Source organism: Takifugu rubripes, chromosome 19, assembly GCF_901000725.2.
Source record: "Takifugu rubripes chromosome 19, fTakRub1.2, whole genome shotgun sequence".
In the NCBI taxonomy this organism is placed as follows: Eukaryota; Metazoa; Chordata; class Actinopteri; order Tetraodontiformes; family Tetraodontidae; genus Takifugu; species Takifugu rubripes.
This window is the reverse complement of record NC_042303.1, coordinates 15,773,027-15,800,798: the sequence shown is the minus strand read 5'-3', so window position 1 is coordinate 15,800,798 and position 27,772 is coordinate 15,773,027. Positions and strand designations below refer to the sequence as shown.

The window sequence follows — 27,772 nt, the reverse complement described above, 5'->3', positions numbered from 1 at the left end:
ATGAAATTTATGGTTCCCAGACGTGATGGCTCCGCCTTCATGCAGCGCCGACCGAGTTAAACATTCAAGCAAAATATCATTTAACTGTTAATGGGCACGATTAGGACTGGGCAGTGCTCGCTCTGAAAGCTCGGCAGAGCAGCAAAGCCCCCCCCCGCCCGCCGCCTGCTTCTGTCCCACAAACCATCAGGTCAAGTGTTCTCTTATCTTAGGAGCAACATCTGGTCCAGGTTCGGTCATTGACACTGACCACACACACCCACTGGGCTCTGCAGGACAAAGCACGAGAGCCGGGGTCCTCACGCAGTGCGGCCGTGTCATCATCACCCCCCCCCCACACACACACACACACACACACACACCAAAAAGACCCCCGAGATCACAATAAACAATGGCCCAGGTGGCATTTTTACTGCAGTCGAGGAAAATCATTCATGATGAACTGCATTTAATTCACTGTGGTTACAGTGAAGATGGGCCGTTAAAGTGCTGACGGCTCCCACAAAACTTGAAATATCAAGACATCAGTATTGAGACACACACGCGCACACACACACACACACGCACACACACACACACAAAATCGACAATGACAGCTTTTCAAATCCATCGGGAGAATAAATGGAGCAGCTGTAAATAATCAATCCAGACCCTCTCTCTCCTTTCACCCTCACACACACACACACACTCAAAACACACACACACACACGCATACACACTTGGAGGCTGTGTGGGATGAACATTTGAGACAGCTGCACCAACAAAAGATGGGATCTATAACATTGATTGGAAAAGCAGCACACACACACACACACACACACATTTAGTAGCCAAAAATAGCACATAAGACCACAATTAAATGGTTGTAGACAGAGAAACAGACTGCTGTTCCCTGATGCAGCAAATTAAAGCAGCCATCATTGCAGGGTTACAAAATTATTTAAACACCCAAGAGACATGAGTCACCAAGACAACCACACACACACACACACACACACAATCTGAATCAGGTTCTGTTACATTCACAAACTTAAAAATATACACTCAAACAAGGCGAGAAGCTGAGTATAACAGATAATGACGATGATACAAAGTGTCGGCAGTGTTCGCCTATGATCAGATGTGAGCTGATGCGTATGAATTTTGTGTGCATCTGCTTGAAGCTCCCCACAATGTTTTTACCCCTCCCAAAGGTATAAATGGACTAAATGAAAATTTTACATTTAGCCACTGGAAGAAAAGGTCACCAAAGGTCAGCAGAGTTGACAGGCTTTCAAATCTTCTGTTAACGTTGCATTTATTACGGTCTGTGTGGCTAAAATGTCCTTTTATTACTTTCTTCATTCAAAAATATCTAATTATAATCCAAAACGTAGCTTGTATCTGCTGTCAAGTCTATGACAAGCATGCATGCATGCGAGTGTGTGTGTGTGTGTGTGCGTGTGGGTGAGCACTCAACCTTCAGAGGCCAGACGAGCGCTAGTCAAAGAGCTCATTTCCCTAATGTAAACATTTCCGTAAAGACGTGAAGAGTCAGAGTTAATCGTATTCTGCTGAACTGTGAGCGGCTCAGAGCTCCGTTGTCTCCCCGCTGGCACAGAGCCAGGGAAGGAAACCAGCCCCTCCCTCCCCGTTTCCTTAAACACTGTCCATTTATCAAAGAGGAGCCTCCCACCGCGTTTCTAAATCACAATATCCCATCGTTGCTCAGGATTCCCCGTGAAAGACGCTGTCTTTTCAGCTTTATCGTAGAGGCTGTTTAGCTCATCGTCACACCCTGTTTCAACCCCCCCCCCGTTGCCTTTCAGCACCAGTGAAAACAGCCAAACAGGACAAAAGCCTGATGGCAGAGAGCGGAGGGCGCCGTTGCACTTCCCTTTTCTCCTGATGACAGACAAGTCTAATTGCAAAAGTGGGTTTTTCCTCACTGCTACGCTTCCTCTCCATCGATGAATCATGGTGGGAAAACGCATAGCTGTCATGCACTGTTTAAACTGCCCCCCCCCACACACACACACACGCACACACAGCAGATCCAATAACTGCTGATGGCTGACGACCGGGCCGCTGGAACACCGAGCTTCCAGGTGGAGAACAAAAGCTGCACAGGTGACCAACAATCAGCGATGACAGGTAGAAAACAGAGTAAACACCAAGTTTGCTCACTGTTGACAGGAACTAAACCATTACAGAACCTCCTGGTGGGGTCTGACACAAACTGGGGCGCTGCACAGACTGCAGCAACCCCCCCCCCACCACACACACACACACACACACACACACATTTAGATATGCAACCACTTCAGCGAACAGCACATTAATCAGAAGATCTGAAGGAATCTAAATGTAATTAAACTGTGGAGTTCTGGACAATACTCAGCGCAAAAGTTTCATTAAATAAATGGATGCCATCCACATGCACTTAAATTAAGCCGTCTTTAATTAGTCCAGCAAAGAACATTAATTCTGCTAAAAGGTGCTGCCCTTCCATTCCGGCCCTCGGGGTAAGATAAGAGGTTTTTTTTCTGATTAAGGCTCCAACCCTGCTGATTTCACATCCGGACAACCTGCACACAGACTGTAATCTGACTCTGGCAGGATTAACGCCACGGATTAGGTGACAACAGGAGCGCCACGTCTTCATCTGGCTCTTTTGGGTTTGTGTGTACCCAAATAATGCTCAGAGTTAGCGCAAGTGTGTGTGTGTGTGTGTGTGTGTGTGTGTGTGTGTGTGTGTGTGTGTGTGTGTGTGTGTGTGTGTGTGCAGCATCTTTGGATGTTTAGTGGCATCATGTGACCTGACAGCAGACTTTGTGACAATGATACTGTAACCGTGGCGATGAGTTACACTCTTTGAACCTTCCTTCTCTCACCATACCGTCAGGAGCTTTGAATGCCGCGGCGACAAAGTGAACAAGGACAGGGAGAAAAATGAGAAGAGGAAGACAAGAGGAAGACAATACGACAACTGATGACGACCGTTCAGTGTTTGACATGCAAAGCCCCGAGAACTCAGGAAATTGGTTTGGCCTATTTTGGGGCTCTGGGCATATCAGTGACTGTGGGAGGAAACCAGAGAGCCCCCGAGGTCAATACTGAGGAGGAAAAAATTAATCAGGGTGTGAAGAGGCAAATCTGCTTATGGGGCATTTAATGAGGTTCAATTCAAGTTAGATTTTTATAATAAAGCTGCTTACAATAAACATGGTTTGTTATATAATAGTCACAGTACTTTTCCTCCCAACTGATGGAATCTGAGTGATTTGAACAGCAATCACATAAATATAACTGCAGCAGGTATTTCTGGCCATTTAATCTGCCGTCTGCAGCGACTCTGCGCAGAACTGCATCAACTCTCTCCTCTCTCTGTCTCCATCTGAGTAACGAGCCGCCACAGAAGCAGCCAGACAGTTTTGCCAGTCATCTCTGCCGTATTACGACTGGAACAAATGAAGTAGGCGTGCACGGGTAACATAGCTGCACAGGCTCGAGGAGCGGTTGAAGAAATTAAGCCATTTGTTCCAAAATCTGTCTTCGCGTTCAGTTTCAGACCCTCCGCGGGGGCCTCACACGGCGGCGGACGCCCTCTGCAGTAGCAGCCACTCGTCACATGCCTTTCTTTGCGTTAACCTTTTCCGTAAAGCTGACCTCACTCTGGTGCCGCCTGGGGCACCAGAGTGAGCCGGTAACCAGTGATAAGAGGCTTCAGATCCAGTTTGCTCATGGGTTTGACAGTTTTACGCTGACATGGCCTCTCACGCCATTCAGTAAAAATGAGTGAACTCTCCCTTAACCGAGGCGGACTTCGCAGACGGACTTGCCCTACATTGTGCGGGAAAGATTCCATTTCAGGCCCGTAATCTCTCGCCATCTCCATCAGGGTTCTGGGTCAAAAAGTCTGGCACAACTGTGGCCCTTTTTGTGTGTCGTGCCGTCCTCGCGTTTAGCTGAGATGAACTGAAACCCATCATATGAAAAAGGTTAAATAAGGAGCGGATCTGAACCGTCGCGTGTCCATCGGGCGAAATGGGATGGAGGTTTCTGAAAGTCATCGAGCGCACTGATGGATCGCCGCGGCTAAAAAACAAAGACAGAAACTTGTCAGCCCTGCCAAAGACCATCCACCATCAGTCAATTTTAAATGAGCATCTCTCGTTATGAGGGCATATCAGTCTGCATCATCGGAGCTGATTCTGGGTCAGAGACCCCCCCCCCCATTTCCTCATTTCCCCTTCCCTCCCCCAATCTTCTGTTCTGTCAGCTCCCCCGCGGGGGGGAGGTGGCAGCACAAAAAACCAAACCTCTAACTAGCTGCTTAAACAACATTTTGATGAGACGGATTTGGGGACGGGGATAATGAAATCCCCAGCAAGGCTGTGATGTTTAGTGGGTGCCAGGAATATTTGAGATCTGGGAGAGGTTTTATTGATCCACAATGGTCGAAAAATGTGGTTGAATTCACGTTACATGACTTGAAACACTATCAAAACAGCCATTTACTGTTGAAAACACAGATGAGGACTAGACTACCATGACTCTGCTCGTCTGGCTGCCTCCCCAGAGGGCCCGTCCGCTTCATCTCCAGATGAGTCTCACTCTGTCAGATAGCATTTAGCATGAGCGCCAGTCACCAGCAACCATGTCTGCCTGCTTCCCTGTGGTGAGCCCCCCACCACGGGCCGTAGCCGAGGTGAGTACAGGCAGGGAATGATTGGATAATCAGGTTTCAATGCTGTAGCTGCGAAAGTCTAACATGTGCTAATTACATCATTACTTCGAGGTATCTGGTAAAAAGACGAAATGTCCTTTCAGCCATTTTTGTTGCTGAATTCAGCTGTTTTTCAAGCGTCGTGCTGATTGTGTTTGTCTGCTCAACAATCCCCCCCCCAAAAAAAACAGTCAAACTCCAGCCACGATTAAGCTACTTAGCATCGGACGTGATTATGAGCCAGCTGGTCACGTGTGCACACGCACGTACACACGCTGCTTCGTGTTTAATCTTGTCCATAATTATCCGCACTCACTCATCTAACTGAATGAAACGGTGCAGCTTGGCGCTTACACACAGAAGAATACAATCCATGAATCCAATTTGGCTGGAATGCAGTGAAAGTTCCGCAGCTTCACATCAGGAACTGTAGCCTCAGCCTCGTTTCTATGTGGATGTGCTGCAAATCGTCCCAGTTGGGCTTCTGGAAAGAACCTAGAGACATTATCCACTTTTCTAACAGACGCAAGCAAAACTGAATTAAACTGAAGGTATGCATTCACTCAATGCTTTGAGTTTAACATCAGAAAAGGCTCAGGTTTCACTTGTTAAGCTGTTGGAATTGTTATTACCAATTGTGAATTTAGACAGTAAAGCAAACACCGAGCGTCAATAAAGGAGGTGAAATTTTTGGATTCCCCAGACGAGACCCCACCTGAGGCTTAAATCTCTGCGCCACTTCCTCCCTCCCTCCATGGGAAAACGTCAAACGCTTGCATCTGGCTCAAATCATTCATACGACGCTCAGACGTGCACACGATGCCCCACCCCTAAAGATGCACACGCACAGATTGGATGTTTGGCTAACAGCTCATGTTTGCACGCTACAGTAGGCCCTCTGACAACAAAAGCCACACTTGCTTCGTTCTTCCACTCCGCTGCATCCGTCCGGCTCCTTTTTTTTTAATCATTCTGGTTTGGTTTTGTTAAAGTGAAGGAAGCTCTGCTCTTTCCAGGAGCAGAAGCTCATTACAACTAACAAAAACATCTCAGCCTGACCTCTGGGTCTGAAAATACCCTGATACTCTGCCTCCATGTGTCCTTATCTGCACGTGCGCGTGTGCAAACTCAGCACGGAGCACAAAGACCTGCAGTGACATCAGACTCATTCACACTGTGTCCTCTGTCTACCGGGGACCCTCCCCTCCTGCTCACACGCGTCCCCTGTGACTTAGAAGTGACCACAATAATGTCAGCACACTCGAAATGATCAAACGGCCCTTTAAAATCTATTCTACTCTCAATAAAACGGCAAAGAACCGCTAATTACACAGCGGTCTGGTGAACGAATGGATTATTCCAACGTTTAGGAGTGACCTGATGACACAATGGCGGCAGGCAAATGCTAATGTTCCAACAGAAGAGCCTTTCAATCCTTTTTTTAATTAAAATGGATGAATTCATACGAATAGGGTTTTGAATGTTGGCATGCGTGGGTCTGTGTGCGTGTGCACAATTGGGCAATAGGAGGAGGATGGACACGACTGGAGAGAAAAGAAAGCCGGTGGCATTCCTGCAGTTTGGTCACGGTTCCCATTTTTATTGTGGTCACAAGGCAGATGCACACATAAGGCCAACATCTGAGGCGTCTGGGATTGCACCATCGCATCAGAGAATCTTTTTCTTCTGGTTTTTGCAGATGTTGACACATGAAACACGCAGCTCCTGGATTCTAAAACCTGCTGTCGCCCCAATTCTTGGAGGGTTCAGGGGGGAAACTAGCCTGAGGTTTAAGCAAACTTCACTCTCTCCCTGCAGATTCCACCTTTAACCGTGTCATCAGGCTCAAAATAAGCAGGAAGTGAAGAAGTAAGTCCAGCGGCAGCTTCGCAGGAAGTCATTCTGCAACAGCAGCACGCCACATAAAAGTGCTGACGCTCTTAACATGGAGATGCTCCTCAAGGCACCAGTTGCACAAGTCTTCCCCATGACCGTGGCGCAGTCGTGCCAGTCCAGATCAAACATCTCCATTGTGCACCAGCGTGCCACCGGTTGGAGCGCCGAGTTTGTTTGGAATGAATGGATTAAGGTTGAAGCTCGGGAACTTCTGCTCGTAAAGCCTGCGAAGAAGTAAATCTGTCAGAGCTGAAGTCAGAGGCTCCTCTGTTGTCTCGTGTGCATAAACAACACACAGCCGGCATCTGTCTGCCATAGAGCCCGGCCTCGCACAACTGTGAGGTCAGCTCAGTCTCAAGTACAAAAAAAAAAGTGTATTATAATAATCAGCAGGGTAGGAGGAAGCTACCCGGAGCTGTGCACGGACAGATTGGGTGGATTCCCGATACCGTTTCCTGCTCCCGCGATTCCGGCCGGAGAACTTTGGTTTCAGCTTCAACCGAGGTGAAACTGCACGCTGAAATACACATTCCCACCAGAGCGCAGCTATATTAAACGCAACCCCCCCCAGAGAGACGTGTGATTCAGCAGAGCCTGTGTGGCAAACTATTAACACACACAAACACACACACAGGAAACCGGCTAGACAGGGAGCCTACACAGGACATACGTCCAGCAACAAAACATCACTTTTTTTGACTGCCCTTCAAAGCCTTTGTGCGTCGGCCGTGCGGGGGCCCCTTCCACCGTCGCATTCTGCCACTCCTGTCGTTTGTTTTGGAGCCGCTGTTTTGGTCACAAGGCGTAGAACTTTTTTCTTCTTTTTTTTTTTTTAGAAACGTATCAAAGCTACCACAAAAATATTAACGACGCTGTTCATCTCATGAGCTTTTTAGCCTGCAGTGAAACCCTCCTGCGTCACAGCCGTCCCAAATAAGCCCCTCGTCCACACCCGGGCCCTGAGAGAACACCCACTACTGTGCGTCTCTTTTCCCTGTTATCAGGCAAAATCTGAAATTATACGCCGTCTTAATGGTTTTGGAAGTTCTCAGGTAAAACGCATCAAGCAGCATCGAGCCGCAGTCACAAGGACGACGGCTGTGAACAGACACGTCCTTGTGTCTGTGTCTCCAAAGCTCCGGAGGCTGATACTGGGCTTCAGCGGAGGACGCCTGCGCCCAAAACAAGCAGACGCAGCGAGACGGCACGTGGGCGGGAGATGTTTAGCAACCCGCGCTCGCCGCGCCGCTGTCAAGAAATGTAGATTAAACATATATAAACACACGCAGGCTTGGAAACGGCCAGACCCAAAGCTGATGATCGAAGGGGGAGAAGCAAGACGAGAGGGTGAGACGCCCTCAAGGTGAAGTGAAAGTGCACGTGTGTCTGAACGGGAGCACATGTGGGGGCTCTGAAATGCTTGCATGACATTATCCTGTGACAGAATGTGGCTGCTAATGCAGTTTAAACATGAACACATGTAGCTACATGCATCTGAAGGGGGCGCGAGCGTGTGTGTGTGCGTGCGTGTGCATGTGTCTACATCCTCAGACAGTCAGATCTGAATGTAGGGTTTTAGGTCACGCCATTGCTGATGGAGCGCAGACATTCAGGAAATGGATGCAGGCCACACCGACTGCGCGTGTGTGCGTTTCCACCCCCCTCCGTGCCCTCCAACTGTGTCCTCACACGGCCAAGAGGGCACCGAGCTCGCCACATGGGAGCAATTAAACGCCGTCCTCTTATCTGTGGCCGATTTTAGCGGTGACCGCTACAACGTCACCGCCATGGCAGGAAGTTGTCCCCCTTCACTGTTTATTTGTGGGCTTCCCATTTCCTGTCAAATGCAAACACATTTGGTGGCACTCACAGGGCACGTAAATACACACAGATTACATACGGGGAGGCCGCCGCCGCCGCAGGTCACAGACTTGTAATTACACTTTAACTTTAATTATAGGGAGAAACTCGCTAATAAAGTTCGTTTTCCAGAGTTACGGCGAGGTCGGGCCTTCTTTTACCGTTATCGTCCTTCACCACGAAGGTGTGTTGACACAGATATTTGCTTCAAAGCCAGCAGCCCAAAGATAACGGCGCGCAGACGCGGTGCGTGCGGGTCACCTTTCACCGCGCAGGCTTTAATAAATGCGTCGAGTCGAGCTGCAGGATCCAGCTGCGGCTTCTCTTTTCACCTTTTTTTCTTTCCTTTTTTTTACGCCAGCACCACCCACCCCACTTCCTGTTACAGTTACCGCTGTGAACAAGCACAAAGGAGATTCACTCAGCGGCCAAACTGACAAGTGAGTCTGAAACCTTCCCCCGGGGAAATGGAACCGGGGCTTTCTCGACCAACCCTGCCCCCCTCCGCGAAGGTCAGCCAGTGGGTTCCAAAACTCCCGTTGACTTTAAAGGGACCCTCAATGGAGAGCACTTAAAATTCACTCCCACTCTCTCTTTTTTGAATAATTGAGCAGCAAGTGGTGATCTAAGCAGAAAAGGAATTTAATTCTTTCCCATTTCTGCTAAAAGACCTGGCTTTGAGTTGACCATTCACCACTGAGAGTTAGCTCTGGGTTAAAGGCCAGTGGGTCTTACAGACCACCAGCTATGCTCCTCCAGCTGCTAAATGAACACGGTTACACTTCAAATCATGCACAGGCAGCACATATCTGTCGAGTCAGCAGTTATCATTTGCATCCACAATCAACACTCTAGGAAAGCTACTGAGCAAAGCCAAACTGCTCATCTGCCTCAGCTTTTGTGTGCAATTCCATCCAACAAAGACGTTGAATGTCACAGCTCTGAAGGAAGGAGAGCACGTCTTTGTGCTCGATTCATCTGAGGAGCCTGCTCATGAAATGTGGACACACACACACACACACACTCACTCACTCACTGCAATCCTCAGCTTTCAAAAACTGCACATAAAGCAAACCCTGATAAGGTGGGACTGCAGGTACGTGCACGTTTGTATAAAAATACGGTCACTGGTTTGGACAGAAACGCCCATTTTTCTGCCTGTACCTGGTGCTGTCTGTCCTTGTCACGTCACGCTCGGTGCATCTAACAGATCAAACCTCCTGGAAACTTAAGCATCACATATGAGCAATCATATTGCGATCGCGTGGTGTGCTCTTATCTGCACCGCCCGTGCGTTATAAAACAAGGTGCAATACAGCCTGCACACACACACACACACACATACACACCGATCCGGGCTACAGTGAGCACATACATGACCAGGAGTAATGGCTCGTTGGTGCGGAGGACCGGGCAGAAAATTGATCAGTGGGAGCCGCAGACACAATGTGGTCAGCGTGTTTCCAGCAGCGTTCTTACCTCAGCGCCACCTTCACGCAGCAGTCCCCCGGGTTCGCCATCGTCGCCTCCAAGGTGCACCGGCGGGATGCGAAATATTCTGCAGTGCGCGGAATTTGGCTGTTTGTTTGCGTAAACGGTGCGACGCCGCCGCGGCGCGGAGCGACCCGGGTCAGCGGTGAAGCAGCCGTCAAGACCTGCCGACGGCGAGCTGTCTCGTCGGGGCTCCTCCTGTCTTCCTGCCGTCCGCCGTCAGGCTCATTTCTGGCTCGCTTGTGTTCGTCACATCCCAGAAGTTGAGCCCGATTTCTTCTTGCAGTTTCTACCTCTCGGTGCCTACATCCTGTTCGGAGTGCGTGTGAGCGTCGCGCAGTAACAGCACCGCTACTCACACAGACGCGGTCACGTTGAATAGGCGCTGAGACCGGAGGAGGCGCTGCTGCGTTCAAAACTATCGGAAAAAATGCCTTCGCTCTTAGAGTGGCCGCAGAAAAGACGCTGGCCTATAACTCACAACATGTTTTTACACACAAGGCGCTACAAAAATTAAATACAGAATTACCTTGCTTCTTACTTATGATATATGAATGTGAGTCATAGCATATTAAAGACGGAAGTGACGTTTCAGTTGATTATTGTGAAATATAAGAGTAAGAAATGTAATAAAAGATGAGTTCAAGAGTATCACATTATAAATGCTTCACTGAGATTAAAAAAGTAGTAGTATAAATTTAATGTAGCATATCATCATTCAGCAGTCATTCTGTACATTTTTTTCAAAGAAAGGTCTGCGTGAAATAACAACTGCACATGTTGTACCTGAAGGCAGCAGCTTTGCATTTGATTGACAGGTACTTCGGCACAGGACAGCCCTATCCCCGCCTTTATTATTTGCAGAAGACCAATCAAAGTGCTCCATAAACTTCTCTGCTCCGCCCAACAACACACCCACGCCGTTCAGTGAAAATTACAAACATATATAGTGGAGAGCTGAGCACACTGGGTTCCAGCAGCGACATTTGAGCTGTGTTAAAGAGCCATAAACAGAGAGAATCTGTTCTCAAGAGGGAGAGGTGGCCTCAGTGGTTCAAACACGTTGAGGTCAAAGGTCGAAAGCACACGCCAAGGTTTTTTCTGCTTTGTTCTGCTGTAAATCGGAAGCTGACGCTGACTTCCCTCTCATATTGAAAAAGACACTGCTGTTCCCTTTATGCTTTCAGTTATTTCGCTGACCTTATCAAGGTGTTTTATTTGAATAACTACACGGGAAGATCAACCAAATGGTCACAAAAAAACTTCTCTATCTGAAGCATTCACTTTTACATAACGAAAACTGAAATAGCTGCATAACCTCTGTCTTTGCCAAAGAGCTTATGATCCTAACCGTGTGTGTGTGTGTGTGTGTGTGTGTGTGTGTGTGTTGTCCTAAGGTGGCTATGTTCCCGAGAGCCAGTGCTGGATTCCACACAAGATTAACATCTAGTTATGAGGATAATGCCACAATCCTCCTAGATCTGTTGGTACCGCCTGACACTACAAAACAACTGCAATGATGTAAATACACACACGCGCGCACACAAACACACACAAGTGTTATTTTGAGTGTTGTGAACTTTTAAGACCACATATTATTACATTGTTAAATTGAACTGTAAGCAGGTTTTCTGATTTTCTGCTGCGGACCATTTGGGCCTTCACACATGTTCAGTGTAAAAACAACATTTTATAACCTTACTGTGCAATTTATAAGACCTTAAAGATGTTTATCTATACAGATTCCAAACTGCAATGTACTCTACATGAAAAAGCTGCTGCGTCAGAGGCATGCATGTACAGTAATTCCACCAAGTAGCACACAAACCACAAAAATGGGGAAACTTTAAATTTGACACTGCAAGTTTAAACACACACACAAACGTGTTTGTGAATGCGTCTTTGTGAAGACTTGACATAATCTATTCCCTACCTCTATCCCCCATAACCGAATGCCTAACACTAACCTTAAAACTGAGTATTAACCTTAAGGCTTCTGAAGGACCAGCCAGTATGTCCTCACTTCCCAAAAAATGTATTCTGGTCCTCACTACATTACGTGTACCAGAACACACACACACACACACACACACACACACATTAAGGTCTCCTCACTTCTGTATTTCAGTCTTGCCTGACCAGAAAAATTTGATGATTCTTTCTATAGTCTGTTTGTCTCTCTTCAGATTGAATATAACTTTATTGTCAGACTGACAGAAGTAAAATACAGTCATTTTTAGCCATTCTTATGGCCAACGTGTTATATATTTAATGATTCCAGCACATCTTTATCATCAGGCCTATCGTAGCGGGGGGAAAGTAGAGGAATTGAGACGGGGGAGACGGAGGAGAAATCGGCACCCTAATGTATTCTTCCTCTTTCTTTTGATGTATCTCTAATCCCTCACACGCGTTTTCTATCTTTGGCTTTGAAGCTCCATAAAGTAATCCCTCATTCTTTACCGTGACAGAAATGTTGAAGTGGCCGCGATTGCGCAAACACACGGCTGATGACTCAGCGGCAGAAGCATCAACAAGCTGAAAAGTCATTCAGTTCAGTGAGGTGTTATCATAAATTCCTATATGACCCGGTCACCGATGCACAGGAGAACGTTTGTATTTGTTGGGGGTCAACAGTCATGCGCCCGAGCCATCGATCCAGCTCCTCTCCTCGGGGCACAGGCTGACCCACACTTTGTTCCGCACTGGTGCTTCCTGCTGAGTTGTGACCGGGCGTTGGTGGGGCTGGGGGAACACCAGAGGAAGGTCCAGGGTGGCAGCAGACGCCTCGGGGTGTTGAGAGAGGCAGTGAGGCTCACATTGTTTGGGTTACTGCTGCCTCTCAGGGCACCAGGCCAGCACTTGCATCTGACATAAGCCCTTTGACCACCACGGGCATTTAAAGTGTTCATCTGTCCCACAATCCCAAAAAAAGCAAAACTAAAATGGTAGCAAAGCAGTTTGTGGGTGTTGGGGCAGCTTTTTCTCACAGGCTTTTAATCTCTAGGTCATGGGATCAAGGCCCATGTTTGGTATGACTTTGCCTAAACCCTCCCTAGATATTAGTCCAGCGTATTTCTTCCATACACATTACCATACTGTAGTATGCCCCGCCCCCCAGAAGCACCACTCAATCACGGCTCGTGCATTTTCGCTTTCAAATTGTGGGAGATTATAAAGCTCGAAAATCGGATGACTGTTTCCAGACCAGAGAAGCCTGGCTAGCTCAGTTTGGTAGAGCATGAGACTCTTAATCTCAGGGTCGTGGGTTCAAGCCCCACGTCAGGTGTCACACAAAAACACATCTCAGATATTCAACGACTACAGCTGCTTTATTGAAAATTGTCCAAATTTAAATGTCAATATATCTGACATGATATTTTAAGAAGCCACTAGATAGTATAATCTTATTTCTTTTGAGTCCTATGCTTAGTAAAGTCCCTTTTTTGCCAAAATAATGCCCGACTAACTCTCATTCTCGGGGTTGTGGGTTTGAGCCCCACATTGGGCGTTGCTGTTTTCAACAACACTCACTAGCTCTTCGGCTCCCAGAACTCTGGAAAATAAATGAGTTTGGAAATAAAGTGGATCTGTTTTGTACACTGCAGTGATTCTGTCTTTCCTTCAGCAGCAGCTGGAGCTTTACTGGAGGCTTTAAGGGCATTTCCACTGCAGCTGGATCTTCCCTCTATCAGCCGCAGCAGCCTGAAATGCTTCACAGACTCACAGTGACAGTGTCCTGCCAGAAGATTAGTATGAATTGATGTACGTAACCCCATAACCTAGCCTGGTATCGCTCCAAGGGGAAATCCTGTAGGTCACATCTTTATGGAACAGCATCTTTAGGACAGGAAGAGATGCTGAAGAGGCAGAAAAGCCTCTTTGTGCACTCACATGCTTTCAAAGTAAATAGACCTAGAGGCAACTGCCGTATACCCAGACCCATTCATGCATTGTATACAGCATGTATACATAGTTAGGAAGCGTGACCAGGCAGCAGCAAGTCCACATAACTGCTTTTAAATCCATTTTTATTTCATCTCTGCATGGGCTCCTTCAGCAAAATGGATTTTATTAATGCTAGTTACAACCACAGAATGCACAAAATAGTGTTGTAGGGCTCTGTTTTCACGCACACGCCAAAATAGACACACACACACACACGCACACACACACACACACACACACACACAGAGGGAGAGAGATGCAGCAGAAAATTGGATTGCCACTCTAGAATAATGTGATTATAAACAGCCTTTTGCTCACACTGCAGAATCACTTAATATAGCAGAGTGAAGTGGGGCTGAGGCGCGCACACACACGCATACAGACTCATGTGCACACTCATGCCACCACCGTATGAAACTTCAGGGCTACTCCATGTATTTGAGAATCCGTTGATTTTACTCAAAGCCCAAATTGAAGTTTGGTGCAGTAGCTTCTCTGGTGGTGAGGAAGGAACAGTTCAGGAGAACTCCGAGAACCCTTCCAAGTGACCTGACGCAGACTTCCAGTGTATGTGCTAATGTGAGGACGAGATGAGGGTGGAGAGAGGGCCCAGCTCCAGTGGGATCTGCAGCCAGATGGCATTTATGAGAGAACACCTCGTTCTCTGGGAGGGCAGGAGAAGCCAGAACACTGGTGACAGTCTGGAGGAGCTGTTGGTTACTTTGGTACATTGATATGTGGCATCAGTAGTGATTTTTAATGCAATTACCATCTCTCTTCAATTCCCCTCCTTCGTACCTAGTTTGATTCATGGTCTTCTAGAGTTTATGGTGGCACGCGCACACGCAGCAAGGAGATATAGCGAAGAATCTATTACAATGCAGTTTAAACAGTAGCCCTTTGGCTCCATCTAGTGTTGGTTTGACGTTATTAATTCTCATCTACCGGTGAAAGTGGAGAGTGTTGATTCTTTTGATATTATCCTGATATTCAGCAAAGTGCAAAGTTTGAAAATGTGATCATGGATCTTTTTGCGATTAAAACCTGCAACCTGGAGCAGTTCTTTGGAAGGGTTGGGGCAATTCAGCGGTCTTAAAAGTGAAAGGGGACCAGCTTGCTCTCCCCTGCGGATCTTTTCACCATTAATCATTAATTATCTGACAGCTGCAGCCGCCAGGGAGAGAAAGTACTCAGGTCACATTAAACACACTGAAGAAAGTGCTCAGGGCTCCGACGGCAGCTGATTATTAGGGCCTGGAGACAAATGACCGTCTGGACTGCCCAACAAGAACCATCCATCACTTCTATACGCATTGTTGTGGATTATATTTATTAGTGGGGGAGAGCCATGATTCCGGCGAAGGAGGCTGCCAAAATTTACCACACCAACTACGTGCGTAACGCGCGCGCCGTGGGCGTCCTGTGGACGGTCTTCACCATCACCTTCGCGGTCATTACCGTGGTGGTCTTCATCCAGCCGTACTGGATCGGAGACAGCGTCAGCACCCCGCAGGCCGGCTACTTCGGCCTCTTCCACTACTGCATTGGGAACGCGCTCACCTCGGAGCTCACCTGCAAAGGGAGCGCGCTGGACTTCGGCTCCATTCCCTCCGGCGCGTTCAAGACGGCCATGTTCTTCGTGGGGATCTCCATGCTGCTGGTGGTGGGAAGCATCGTCTGCTTTAGCCTCTTCTTCTTCTGCAACGCGGGCAGCGTGTACAAGATCTGCGCCTGGATGCAGCTGGCCTCCAGTGAGCACCAGCGTGAGAGAAGATTGCATGTGGTGCATGAAAAAAAAGTTCACTTCATTAGTGAAGATGCTTTTAGTGTCAAAGGAGAAAAAGTTGGGCAATAAAAAAAAAACATAGTTACCACTGTTTAAAAATGGGCCAATTTACACATGATTTAATAGTAAATAAGGTGTAAACACTGTTCGTGTCAGTTCCCATGATGTGTGAACTAGGTGTGCTACAGGTGAGTGCTAATGTTTGACACAGTGACCTGATACTTCACCTGCTGAGATGTGCAACATGACCATCGGTCTAAAGAGTTAATAATGGATAAGACCTGGCGTGTGTGTGTTTGATGTGACATTCAATGAATCCTGGGCGGTTTTGTCTCAACATGTCCCTCATCCCGCACACACGGCCCTCCTCCAGGCACGTGCATGGTGATCGGCTGTATGATCTACCCCGACGGCTGGGACTCGGATGAGGTGAAGCGCATGTGCGGCCAGCGCACGGACAAATACACCCTGGGTAACTGCACGGTGCGCTGGGCTTACATCTTAGCCATCATCAGCATCATGGACTCCCTCGTCCTCTCCTTGGTGGCCTTCAGTCTGGGCAGCCGGCAGGACAAACTGCTGCCTGAGGATTTCCAAGTGGAGGAGAAAGGTAGCGGCCCGACTAACTTCAAGAGGCTCTTTTCTCACTAGATCTGCAAGTTCTGTATATTTCATTACATGCTGTTTGATGTTCAGACACCCTTGACCTTTGACCTTGACCATGTTAGTGGCTGATTCATTAACAGGCAGGTGTAGCCGTTTTCAGTGGTCAGCGAGTATCGATGTCAGAATCCATCCAGGTCAGCAACACGACATGATCCTTGTCTCAATCCCTTGTTGGTTCCAGATAACGCCTAGGCTCCGAGAGGGTGAGGAGGCGCGTCCTGACCGGGTTTACGTCCATGAGAGTATTTTGGATTTCTGGCAGCACATTCAGGATGTTGTTCCCACAAATAAAGGTTCCCCAGCCATCATGGACCAGTTTATTTAATGACTACTTCCTTAAAATATGGTGTTGTTTTTTGTTGTGTTGTTACCTGGAATCATTACAGTAGCACACTGCATCATTTTTGAAAAATATTTATTCTTATTTACTGCAGGAAAAAAAAAACAAATTTGAGGGCAGATACGGACAGAAGCAAGTTGGACTTGTAGAAAAACACTGTAGAGACTCTAAATATCATTAGAGCACTTTAATATAAAACGTACACGTCGGATTAAAGCATAAAGGTCAACATTCTTTCTGAGCTCTGAAGCTGCACTGCTGCCACTCCTTCAGAAACTGACTGATGGCCTCTCTGGTGTACAAGAATCTGCATCTTGAACAAGATAAACAGCATTTACTGATGTCTGTAAAGTAGGTGAGAATGTTTTCCATATTAGTGAAATCTGACGTGAAAATGTTAAGAGCAACCTTTAAATCTGAGAATAGACTTAATCCTGCAGCACTATGTTGCCTGTTAGTTACAGTCCAAAGCATATAATGGAATAAGAGAAAATGCCCCTAAGTCCTACACATTAGTACAAAAGAGGAAAACATAAGAGAAGACCAAGAGTTCCTTCTATGAGCGGTGCGATCAGGACAGACCTGGCAGCAAGCTCTGTTGCGTCTGTGCGCGGGAAGCTGCTGAACGCCATGAGCTGGATGCAGGTACAAGCCGGGGTCTTAAAAATTTTGTTTATTTATTCATAATACGGTGGGTGTAAACGGGTGGTGTCTAGGACGTGAGCCAGGGGTGAGAGAGGCAGAGGGCTGCTGTGGCCCGTCTCTCAGGGACCAGGTCCAGCATTGGCAGCAGAAAACTGCTGAAGTTGTGAGCTTCTTCTTTTGACCACTCGTACTTTTCAACCAAAACGTCGAACAGACCCCACGGCTTCAGTTTGGTGATGTGACGCAAATCACCTGAAAGAAAGCGGCAATTTTTAGAATTGTATTCTAGTCATGAACAACCTCAACAGACATGAGGCATCGCGATTGCATCGTGGGTGTCTTTACCTTTCTTGGTGAAAAATTCCTTGGAGTATTTACCCGCCAGAATTAGCTTTCGGGGAACTTTCCCCAGCAGTTCGATGATCAGGGCTATGTGATCTGTGACACAGGTGAAGTGGGGGGGGGGGGGTCAGCCAGCACTTCTCAAACAAACCTGACATTTACTGCGACTCCCCTTTTGGAATTCTATCAAACATAAATGCTTCACATACCTTCATCTCTGGAGTAATCATCTCCCGAGTGAGGTTCAAACAGATAATCTCCAGTAGCAAGCTCAAAGGCCTGCAGGAAAACACACACACACACACACACACTCTCAATCACCAGCGTGACAGGGCTCACAGCTCATTTTACGCTCCAACACTGTCATGAGTCACTGGTAGTTTTAAGTTATTTGGCGGCTTGATTCATTTTCTGGGTTCTCTGTTTTACCATGCAGGCGGTGCTCCAGATATCTGCAGGGGTACTGTAACCAGCTCCCATCAGCACCTCCAGTGAACGATACTGCCGAGTCTGGATGTCATCTGTGAAATGTTTGTGCTGCAGGGAGAGAGCAAATAAAGCTCAGCTGGCACATGTACCGCTTTTTGAAATAGGTCAGAGGGTTTTTAAAAAAAGGAAATCCAAGCAATACTCATGGATCAATGGCAAAGAAGTTGCTCTTACCACCCAGCAGGCATTCCCCAAATCAGCTATCTTGACCTGCAGCTTGTCAGCATTAAGAGGATCTAGAGGGTTTACCAACAGGCTGACAGCTCCTGTTAATGGGAGGAGAGTACAGGGAGACGAAGAGGTGGGATTAAAACAACATTAAAATGGCAACAAGCGTAAACATTTCACAATGCACACAACTGTAAAGAAGTAGAACTTTTAGCTAACCATTCTGGCCATCTTTGTTCTCCTTTTTCCCATTCCCTCGATCGTCCATCTCCTCCTTCTCTCCCTCCTTCAGCTCCACTGTGACAGAGTCGGGGCTGGCAGAAGCGGCAGAGAGCTGCGGCGGGTCGGTGTCTCCCGGGGAACCATTACAGCTCTGATGCTCCGAGGCATTGTTATTTAAGAGGTCCTTGCTTTCTGCGTTGCTTTCTGTCGGGTTTGTCTTCTGCTGGCCGTCCTCCTCCGTTGGTGGCTCGCTTGGTTGGCCCTCGGGAGTGGGGCCACTCTCTGGGGTGGAGGCATATCCGTTACAGTTCACCTCCATCCGGTTCTCCTCCGCGGGCGCACTGACACTCTGTTCATTTAACTCTGACATTTGCTGGGGCTGCTCATCAGGAGTCAGGTCTGTAGCAAAGGTACACGCTTGATTCAGTGGCTACATTTTCAGTTTTTAACAAATGTGAGCTTTTCAATGTTTCCTGTAATTCACCTGTTTGGTTGGGAATGTCTTGCAGCGTGGCAGACACAGAGAGGGTGCCCAAGGACACCGTGTCTTCAGTGGTCTCCGTCGTCGTGGCGTCTTCATCCTCCTCCTCTTCTCCTCCCTCAGCTGCTGCTCCTCCCTCGATCTCCTGGATCCTCTTCTCTAGCAGCTCTGCCTGCTTCTTTTGCTTCTTCTTCATCTTTTTCTTTTTGTTTTTGGACATTTTGGCCATCTAGGGGAGAGAGACACGGAGAGAAAGCTTTAAATGACAGTGAAACCCAAACATGCCACATCTGGACAACAATAAAATGACTTACTGGTTTGGGTGCTGGGGCTGTGCTCACTGTGGGAACAGAAAGTGTCAGACGATTGTTTTTGTGAATGAAATATGTGGTACATCTATCACAACTATGATTAATATTCTGTCCAGGCAGCAGGGCTGGCTCACACCGTGCTGCACTGGCACATCGCACAGCAGGACTCACACACTCCTCGGAGCAAGCTGGTAATTTCTATAACAAATCCGATGGTGACTCACGCCGACATGTGGCTCACTGCTCCTCTTTTATTAGAAACCTGCATGCTTCTAAGCTCACGTCATACATCTGAATTCTTTACGCATTACCACCAGAACTATACTGGAAAAAAGAAAGATGTATTTGGCCTTTTGGACAATAAAACATGGACCACCTGCTCAGTGTGTTGACTCACACTGTACCTACAAACGTCTGTGCAGTCGGCGACTAGCTTCACATGAAAATTCTTAGCCACGCGCTGGAGAAAAGAAAGGTCATGACCTGCGGAACCCGAGGGAGGAGCTGCGCCGGCCTTCTGCCACTGCGTCGCTTCAGCAGCCATTTTCTTGATGTACGGCTCATTGACGGTCAGCAGAATGTTCTCTGGTTTAATGTCTGTGTGGATGATCTTGCACTTGGAGTGGAGGTAGTCTAAGCCCTGCAGAACCTGCAGTAACAAGACAAACAACATAATGTAGCACTTGTCATACAAAACAGGCAGCAGAGTGTCTTTTACATGTATATAGAATAAAATAGAATAATTACCTGCCGTATGATGCTTTTCACACAGGGTTGAGGCAGTCCCTGATAGTTAGACTTGATGATCCACTTCAGCAGATGATATCCCAGCACTTCAAATACCATACACACATCTCAGAAATGAGCAGTCAAGGACACACACAATGTTCTGAAATTTACTAAAATTGACATAAACAAAAGACTAGCAGAAAATATTAATTTATTCTGAGCATATTTAAACTGTGGATGTAGCACACGAGACCGTCTGGTTTATGTTATGTGTCTTTAAAAAGTGCCCAATCAGTTACCTTAACTTAAACGTCTAGTCTTGTATATTAATTTTCTTTAGATGAATGTACAAATCAATCACACAAGGGTCAAAAGTGATTGATTATTATTGATTATTGCATATTATAGCAAGTATAACTAAATCCTGTATCTGCCATTTAAACTCGGGTATGAAACAAACTGATTTTTTCTCAGCCAAGGATACGCGTCCCATTAACGCCAGAAATTTTGAAGTCATCTAGAAGCTGCACCACCTTCTCTTTGTTGGGGTCACTGGGATCCGTGTTTCTCACCTAGATGCAAAGACACGCAAATGAGAAGGAACAATATGCAAATTGAAGAAAAGTAGCTATGGTTTAGATTGTTTTATGAGACTTACAGACTTCAGCAGCTTGATCTCATCCAGAGCGGTCTCTGTATAATGTTCAGCACTTTTTACAACCTTCATAGCCACAAATCGCTTTTCTCTGACAAAAACAGGCACAGAAGAGAAACTTAAATGCCACAATAGGATATTTACTGTGCTCCAGATTTACAGATGTAACGTATGTCCAATAAGGGTGAATCTTTTTGCCATTTGAAAGGCTTAAATCATACAAACTCACACATCATCAACATTGCTATTTCAGTTATGTAGGTATGCTTACTGGATGTCCCAGGCCAGCCACACAGTGGAGAAGTGGCCCCAGCCCAGCTTACGGATCACGTGGTACCTCCCATTGAAAAAATCTCCAATCTTCACATGGTGATATCCACCTGTCCCAGGAGAAATGGAATTACATTTGCGTAAAACCCCTAAATAGGGCTGCTTAAACCTAGGTGTGAACCGGGGCAGAGATGTAATACCCTTGCAGTAGTCATTGGGGTCTTCCTGCTCGTCATCGTCGGAGCCCAGGATCTCTTCTTCCTGCTCTGGAAGAGGAGAATCAGCCTGGCCTGACTGAGGGCCACCTCCCCGACCATGTGGGTCTGGCCTGTTGGGAAGGAGGAGGACAAGAAGAAAAAGCCCAGTTATCTTGGGAAGGTTTTAAAACAGAGCAACAATCTAAGAGGCAACAAAGAGGGAAGCAGGGAACACAGGAGAGCACTGGTGACCCGATTCTGTTTACATGTGAGGGACATAAACACCGCAGCACAAAAGTAGATCACAATAAAACAAGAATGTGACATCGATACAGCTTATTTCACCTTTAGGTCCACCAAGTGTTTTAATGGAAGATTAACAATCAAATATTAACTGTTTTGTTGAATGGCAAATAGTGATTGTTTAAAGTTGTGTACATTTTTAAATACTAGCTTCTAATTATTCAAATAGCTCATTAGAGAGAGACCCAGTTCAGTCCACCAAGAAGACTCATAGGATTTGAGCTAAATATGGTCCAGGTTAAACAGCAGGGCTCAGAAGAAGGTGAAGGGATGATGATTATCCTGGATTCGCACCAAAAGCGACCTTGGCGAACGGCTACGGTTCATTTGAAATGAACGCATACGCAGATGCGTGGCCGGCCATTGGTGGCAGTGAGCAGCACGATGCCAGTGTCCTGAGCAGAAAGTTGAAGATGGGAGAATCTGAACTTTATGCGAGTGAGCAGTGGCGTGACCCCAGCAACAGCCAATTCTTGGCCAATGTGGAAAAAATTGAAAGAAAGAGGAAGAAAATGGAACCTGGTAACTGCACTGTCCTTGTACGAGCTTACCAACCGGGGGGTTAAATTCATAATAACCAAATTAACTACTCGGGGAACCTCATGGCTGGGTTTCTAATAAAAGTGCACTTATAATAAAAATATGTTTAATATTTTTGCACTTAGTTAGTGATAATTTATGCATCAGTAAAAACAAGAATGCCCCATTTGTCCAGAGCACAACTGATCTGCCAGGTGGATACTTGGAAGACTTGCCCCTTGGGTCGCCTGGGTTACGCCTGCGGAACAGCCACAGCGCGGCGTGATGTGAGCCACCAGAGCAGCCACAGGCGGCTATGTTACATTTAATGTGAATCCGAAGCTACTCACGAATGCTACACTTCTGATGCTGTCCGTGGTGCTGAAAGAGGCATTTATACTGTCCTAACGTACTACTAGCAAGCCAAGAAATTGAATCTGAACCATGATCCAACGTCCGTTACTCCATTTATCTTATCTTTGCAAGCTGCTTTCACTGTATCGCCGCAGAGAGCTAACGGCAAGAAATCCCACTTGATGCAACGAGGGTTTCCAAGGTTTAAAACTGTCGAAAATGCAAACTCTTCAGAGCCGTTTTAAAACCTGGGAGCAGCAAGCTGTAAGTCAAACACCGCATGATGCCGAGGAGGATTTGGAGCTAATTAAAGCAAGTCAAACATGATCTCTTAAGCTATGAGAGTGTCTGAGAATCTAATTTTCTACAGAGCCGCTGGGGGAACTGGCCTGTGTTTATTATATAGTGTAATCTAAATATTATCCTTTTTAAATTTTTGATCTCCTGGCGATCAGCATTAAAGTCATAGGGATTATAGTGCCAAGCTAATTATGTCATTAACTTAAGTCTGAGCAGAGGCAACACTTTGAAATCATCTCAGAAAAGAACATGCCTATGAGGCTGTTTCGTGTGCGTATAGCTGCAGAGCTCAACTGGTTTGACTGATAAAGGCAAGACTTTAAAAAGAAAAATGTGGCTTCAGAGAAGGATCATCACAACGTTGCATTTACTACAATATTTGCAACCAAAATGCAATTTTAAAATTTGAGGCACATAAAGATTTAAACACTGCACCACATTTATTATTAGATATAAATATTATTAGATGGAGTAGATGTCAAGTAGTGCAACATACGTTGAAAGATGCTTGAAAATATGCACATATCTCAATGAGCAACAGCAGTATTTTCTAAAATGCTAAAAATAAAGTAGGTTATGAACAGCAGAAGATGCATCGATTAAAACATCTCAATCCGACAGTCTGATTAACTATATTGATAGAAACATTTAGAGACACACACAACATATAAGTGACTTAATTCTCAGACATAAATGTTCCCTCGTCATTATCATGAATAATTAGAACTCAAAGACCTCTGCAGGAACATAAACACCTGGAACTGTCTCAAGGCAAACCTCAAACTGTCTGGTGTTATCACATCTGCCCGAGCTGACACACTCCTGCTGCTCTTACCTGCAAGATGCACGGATGCCCATGGGATGTGTTGCAGGGGAGGAGGACAGAACAGAGTGTAGGTGTTTGAAAAAAAAGAACCTTTCACTCCATCCGCAGAGGAACAAACATACAAAATGAAATCAGGAATAGAAAGAAGGAAGAGCATAAAGGCAGCGCGTATCAAGGAGAGAAAATCAAAGGTTACACAGAAGAGCGGTGTGTGGAAAGAGGGAAAGAGGAGAAATGCAGAGGCTGCTGTTTGGCACGAGTCCTGAAGCTCTAACCACAACTGCTTCCCTCTCATTTATTCTCTGTCGCTGTGTCTGACCGAGAACTCTCCTTGGCTGTTGTCAGTCTCTGGCCCCGCCCCCTGCCCCTCAGCTGAGAGCTGATTGGATGACGCTGCACAGCACTGCATTGCAGGTGAGGGATGACCCCCCCACCTCCTTTACATCAATCCAAAATAACACTATTCCTTGTTCACCCCTCTTTATCAAACACCAAAATCCTCATCATCGATCCCTTTAACTCCAGTTCTGGCACGCCAACCGCTTCTCTCTGCGAACGTGTTGAGAGTCATGCCGCACACCCACATCACAGTCTCTCCGGAGTTTGCTCCCACCTAGACCGAACATGAGATGCTTTTATCCAAAACAGTGTCAGACAAAAGTCTAATCCAATACAAAATAGCTCAAAATTGGGGGAAATTCCTATACAAGGAGGCTACAGTGTGAATTTTGTCCAGTCATCCCGAGTGAACCCTTAGGAAATGCTGCAAGCACAGGGTAACAAACCGCAGGCTGCAGAGCAACGATAAACAAGATCATAAATGATCACTTTAACACCAGAGTCTCAAAGGATGCTCTGATCGTTTCTCAGTGTCTGGCCTGTCAGACGGCCGCCACCCCTCCCTCCCCGGCTCATACGGAGCCACGCTTCAGCCATCTCACGCAGAAACAGAAGCTGGTCGCATGTCGTGTCCTCCACTGTGCAGAAGTCTGTGTGATTATATGCACGTATCTATTCAGTGTAAACCAGGTGAGGGGTCATCCTCTCAGTCCTACAAGGCCCGGCAGGCCAGGTTTCCTGTTCTACCAGGTGTACAACTGCTTTAACAGGAAACTGGGGTGAAAGGTGAGAGCAGGCGTTTACCCAGTAGGACAGAGTGGCTGGATTCTCAACATTGGAGACCTGAGTTGATTCCAGTGTGGCTGATAATAATTCTGAAATATAAACCTGGGCAGCTTCTAAACTTTCATAAAATACAGAAACCCTCAAAGAGTGAGAATCAGTGCTTTTGTTTGGTTGCAGATTTCAACATTAAACTGTGTCTATTCTATAAGGTTTAAGCCAAACAAAACGTTCAGCCCCTTAGAAACATGGGAATTCCTCATGGTCGCAACTACACTCGCTAATGTTTTTACGGATACAGCTCAGATTAAGATTGGACCTTTGGGCCAAACGTATTCTCTTTCTCTATAGCTGCAGTTCGTGTTGTCCCAACTTTACCTGACAAATGTGGAGGGGAAAAAATTAAATTCAGTTGTAGCCTGGGCCAAATTTCGCTGTCTGTAAGAAACAGCCACCAGCTCTTGGCATCACAATCACATCTGTGCACACATCTGCCCTGACAGAGTGTGTCAGTCTCTCCTGGCTGCTTTGTTTCCACCCATCCGGCTCCATCACGTCTCTGCACCGAAACAAAGGCCGAGAGAAAAGCCTTTGGTGAACTGTGACAAACATTTAGTCCCCCTGCTTCTCTCTTTTATATGAAATCAATGCTTAAAGCCTGGGCACCACAGCAAAATGGCAGCATAACCCTGCTGCAGCTGAATTACCCTCCAAAAATATTTGCGGCAGCATCTCACACCTACACAACCAGATCTATTAGGCAACAGACAGAAGGTTTCACAGCCAACATAAATGTGCATGTGGGTGCAAACTCATGATAAAAACAATTCAATGCCAGGTGCATAACAGCCTTTAGTGGCTTAACTTATATAACTGCACTTGTACAACTTAGATAATGCATTATTTGTTCTGTATTTACAGAGTGAAAAATCAAGATTTCACTGTAAACATGTTTCCTGACAAAAGACTTTATATCAACTGAAACAAATGTTCTATTCTTAAGGCAACTCGTATCAAATTCCATGCTAATTTCACGAGGATACTTGGGGCGAAACCTGCGAAGGCGATGTGGAGGGCTGCGGACGATAAAAGATTTGACGGGTTATGTAATCTGGACACGGCTGGAAGTGAAAAAGGAGACAACAGAGGAGCTGTACTGGGAGACACTGAGCAATACTGATGATTTCTCTTCGGTCCCAGAAGCGCTCATGCCAGCTCAATTAAACCTGAAGCCAAACAAGGGAAATAAACAGTTTCACCTGAAGTGACACCAAAGATGAGGATATATCAAGAGAATATGAGGTGACAAAATGGCAACTATTGGGATATTCTGGAGGAACAATCCCAGTTTGGCTCACTTTTAAGCAACAGACGTCTGAGGCAGCCAGCTCACTGGGTGTCAGGATGATCTACTTAAAAATAAAGCGCAAAACTCTTACAATCACATCGTGTGTTTCACCCTTGCTTACTGAACATCAATAGAAACACAAATTTCATTTCGCAACTCACTTGCATGCAAGTCCAACGGCAAGTTTCACCACGGCCAAGTTGATGAAGAAGATCCAGTCCAGGAGCCACATGACCCAAACCGAACAGCGCTAAAGCTACGCTAAATATCTGCTTTCCTGCAACTTTTACCATACAACGGCTGCTGCCTTCTCCCGGCACAGCCACCAGGATACAGCTGAGAGTGGGAGGGAAACAGCATCATGGGAGGGAAGGAGGGAGGGGGGGGAGGAGGGAGGGAAGGAGGAAGCATGTCTGCATGCTTGACTGAAATGCCTTCTGAGTAAATCCTGGAATAAACCTCAACCTAATAAATAAGAAAACCAGTAGATTTTAACGTCTCGCTACACATTAGACAGAAGTGTTGTGGTGAGTGCACAACTGTTGAGATATTATGGGATTTAGATGAATTACAAAGGGATCATCGGGCATTAAAGGACTCTTCAAACTCTGCATGGGAATTCTTCAACAGGATTTGTCCTCTGCTGTCAGTGCAGCGTTTCCTCAGTGCACCGTTTGATGCGCCGGAGATTTGGAGAAAGTTGTAAATGGCGTGACGACAAATACTCGTCAAGCAGGTTCTCGGATGGACTTAACACAGCCACTAATCCCATCTTCAATATATTCCAACATATTAGTATTCAACATAAGTATTACCGCTTTGACTTTTGGAAATTGTAGTTTTTCTTCTAGTGGGATAATAAAGCCACTATTATTACATTGTGTAATAATATAAAATTAGCTCAACGAAAATCCAAGTTAGAATGCTTATAAATGCTCAGAACATGATTCCAATTACATAAAATGACATGTAGTAGAGTTCTAACTTTGACTTCAGGTAAAATATAACCTTAGTAGAGCAAAGAAAGACTTATTTCTGCTTACTTTTTGCCAGGTTTCCTTGGCTTTGCCCTCTTCTTCCTTGCTTGTATTGCCAGCACTGACACAGAGAAGATAATTTAGTGGTCAACACAATATCTTACTCTTTAAAGTAGCGACAGTTCCATCGAAAACAGGATACAATATATGCAAACAGGGGTTAATAAATATTAATTGCTGAGTGTTGTAACAGGTTGCATAGATTCTTTTCTTTAAAAAGTCCATCAGAAAGCTACGTAAACTGGCCTGGACGGCTGGTTGCTTCACGCCGGTAACATTTTAAGTTAGCTGCTAACAGTAACGTGGTGCTTTTAAGTGCAAAAGACACCCCTGTTTTACACTTATATTCCATTTCTTATTGTACACATAAGACGTTCAGAAGTGACGAAGATATTTTACACCCACATTTTCACAAAGTTTAAGTGCACGCTTGCTCGGATGCTAATCTGATAGCTACAGTTAGCATACCGTCAATACTCATGAACAGACAGTAGCGCGCATGGTCTGCTTTAACTTATTCTGAACGCTTTCCGGCAACATTTAGCCTTGTTCAAATCAAAGAGAGAATCAATTTGCCACTGTGATAGATTTGAAGAAAAGCAACTGTGTTACAAGAGCAGCGTTTTATGCCTTTTCAGAGGGTTACCGCGTTACCTTTTCTTTCCATGTTGATAACCAGGAGGTGTGATGCGTTTACGAGCAGTTGGAAAGGTCGAAAATTCCCTAATATGCGATTAACGGCCTATGATAGTCTAAATC

General features: G+C 46.1%; 3 protein-coding genes and 1 non-coding gene across 14 annotated transcripts in view; 2 read left to right on the top strand and 2 right to left on the bottom strand.

The window, feature by feature from the left end:
* The window catches only part of kif21b (kinesin family member 21B), a 36,898-nt gene extending 26,562 nt beyond the window's left edge, over positions 1-10,336 (bottom strand). For 5 of the 7 annotated variants that reach the window (XM_029826257.1, XM_029826260.1, XM_029826259.1 and 2 more), the window contains exon 1: positions 9,944-10,336. In XM_029826257.1, coding sequence (XP_029682117.1) covers positions 9,944-9,984 — 41 coding nt within the window. In that variant the 5' untranslated portion in view covers positions 9,985-10,336. The remainder of the gene's footprint in view (positions 1-9,943) is intronic. The other 2 variants (XM_011614243.2, XM_011614244.2) reach the window with 1 other exon arrangement.
* A 2,834-nt stretch (positions 10,337-13,170) lies between these two features.
* Positions 13,171-13,244, top strand: trnak-cuu (transfer RNA lysine (anticodon CUU)). The gene has a single exon. It is a non-coding gene; the product is annotated as a tRNA-Lys (tRNA).
* A 1,850-nt stretch (positions 13,245-15,094) lies between these two features.
* Positions 15,095-16,665, top strand: lhfpl5a (LHFPL tetraspan subfamily member 5a). Of its 3 annotated transcripts, none has more exons than XM_029826265.1 (3): positions 15,095-15,654; positions 16,063-16,299; positions 16,537-16,665. In XM_029826265.1, the coding sequence occupies exons 1-3, from the start codon at positions 15,252-15,254 to the stop codon at positions 16,545-16,547; spliced, it is 651 nt and encodes a 216-aa protein (XP_029682125.1). In that variant the 5' UTR covers positions 15,095-15,251; the 3' UTR covers positions 16,548-16,665. The 3 variants fall into 3 exon arrangements, with proteins under 3 accessions (XP_029682125.1, XP_029682123.1, XP_029682124.1); XM_029826263.1 differs by having other exon boundaries at positions 16,030-16,299; XM_029826264.1 differs by having other exon boundaries at positions 15,095-15,666.
* Positions 16,666-16,753: 88 nt separating this feature from the next.
* Positions 16,754-27,734, bottom strand: srpk1b (SRSF protein kinase 1b). Of its 3 annotated transcripts, none has more exons than XM_011614245.2 (16): positions 27,668-27,734; positions 27,020-27,074; positions 21,208-21,335; positions 21,009-21,117; positions 20,741-20,828; positions 20,567-20,654; positions 20,101-20,207; positions 19,837-20,002; positions 19,357-19,382; positions 19,046-19,271; positions 18,559-18,960; positions 18,346-18,437; positions 18,112-18,219; positions 17,892-17,961; positions 17,686-17,778; positions 16,754-17,592 (listed from the first exon to the last, which is right to left on the bottom strand). In XM_011614245.2, exons 1-16 carry the CDS (start codon positions 27,678-27,680, stop codon positions 17,408-17,410), a joined length of 1,956 nt encoding a protein of 651 aa, XP_011612547.1. In that variant the 5' UTR covers positions 27,681-27,734; the 3' UTR covers positions 16,754-17,407. The 3 variants fall into 3 exon arrangements, with proteins under 3 accessions (XP_011612547.1, XP_011612548.1, XP_029682377.1); XM_011614246.2 differs by lacking the exon at positions 27,668-27,734 and adding an exon at positions 27,482-27,509; XM_029826517.1 differs by lacking the exons at positions 27,020-27,074; positions 27,668-27,734 and adding an exon at positions 23,516-23,803.
* Between the last annotated feature and the right edge of the window lie 38 nt (positions 27,735-27,772).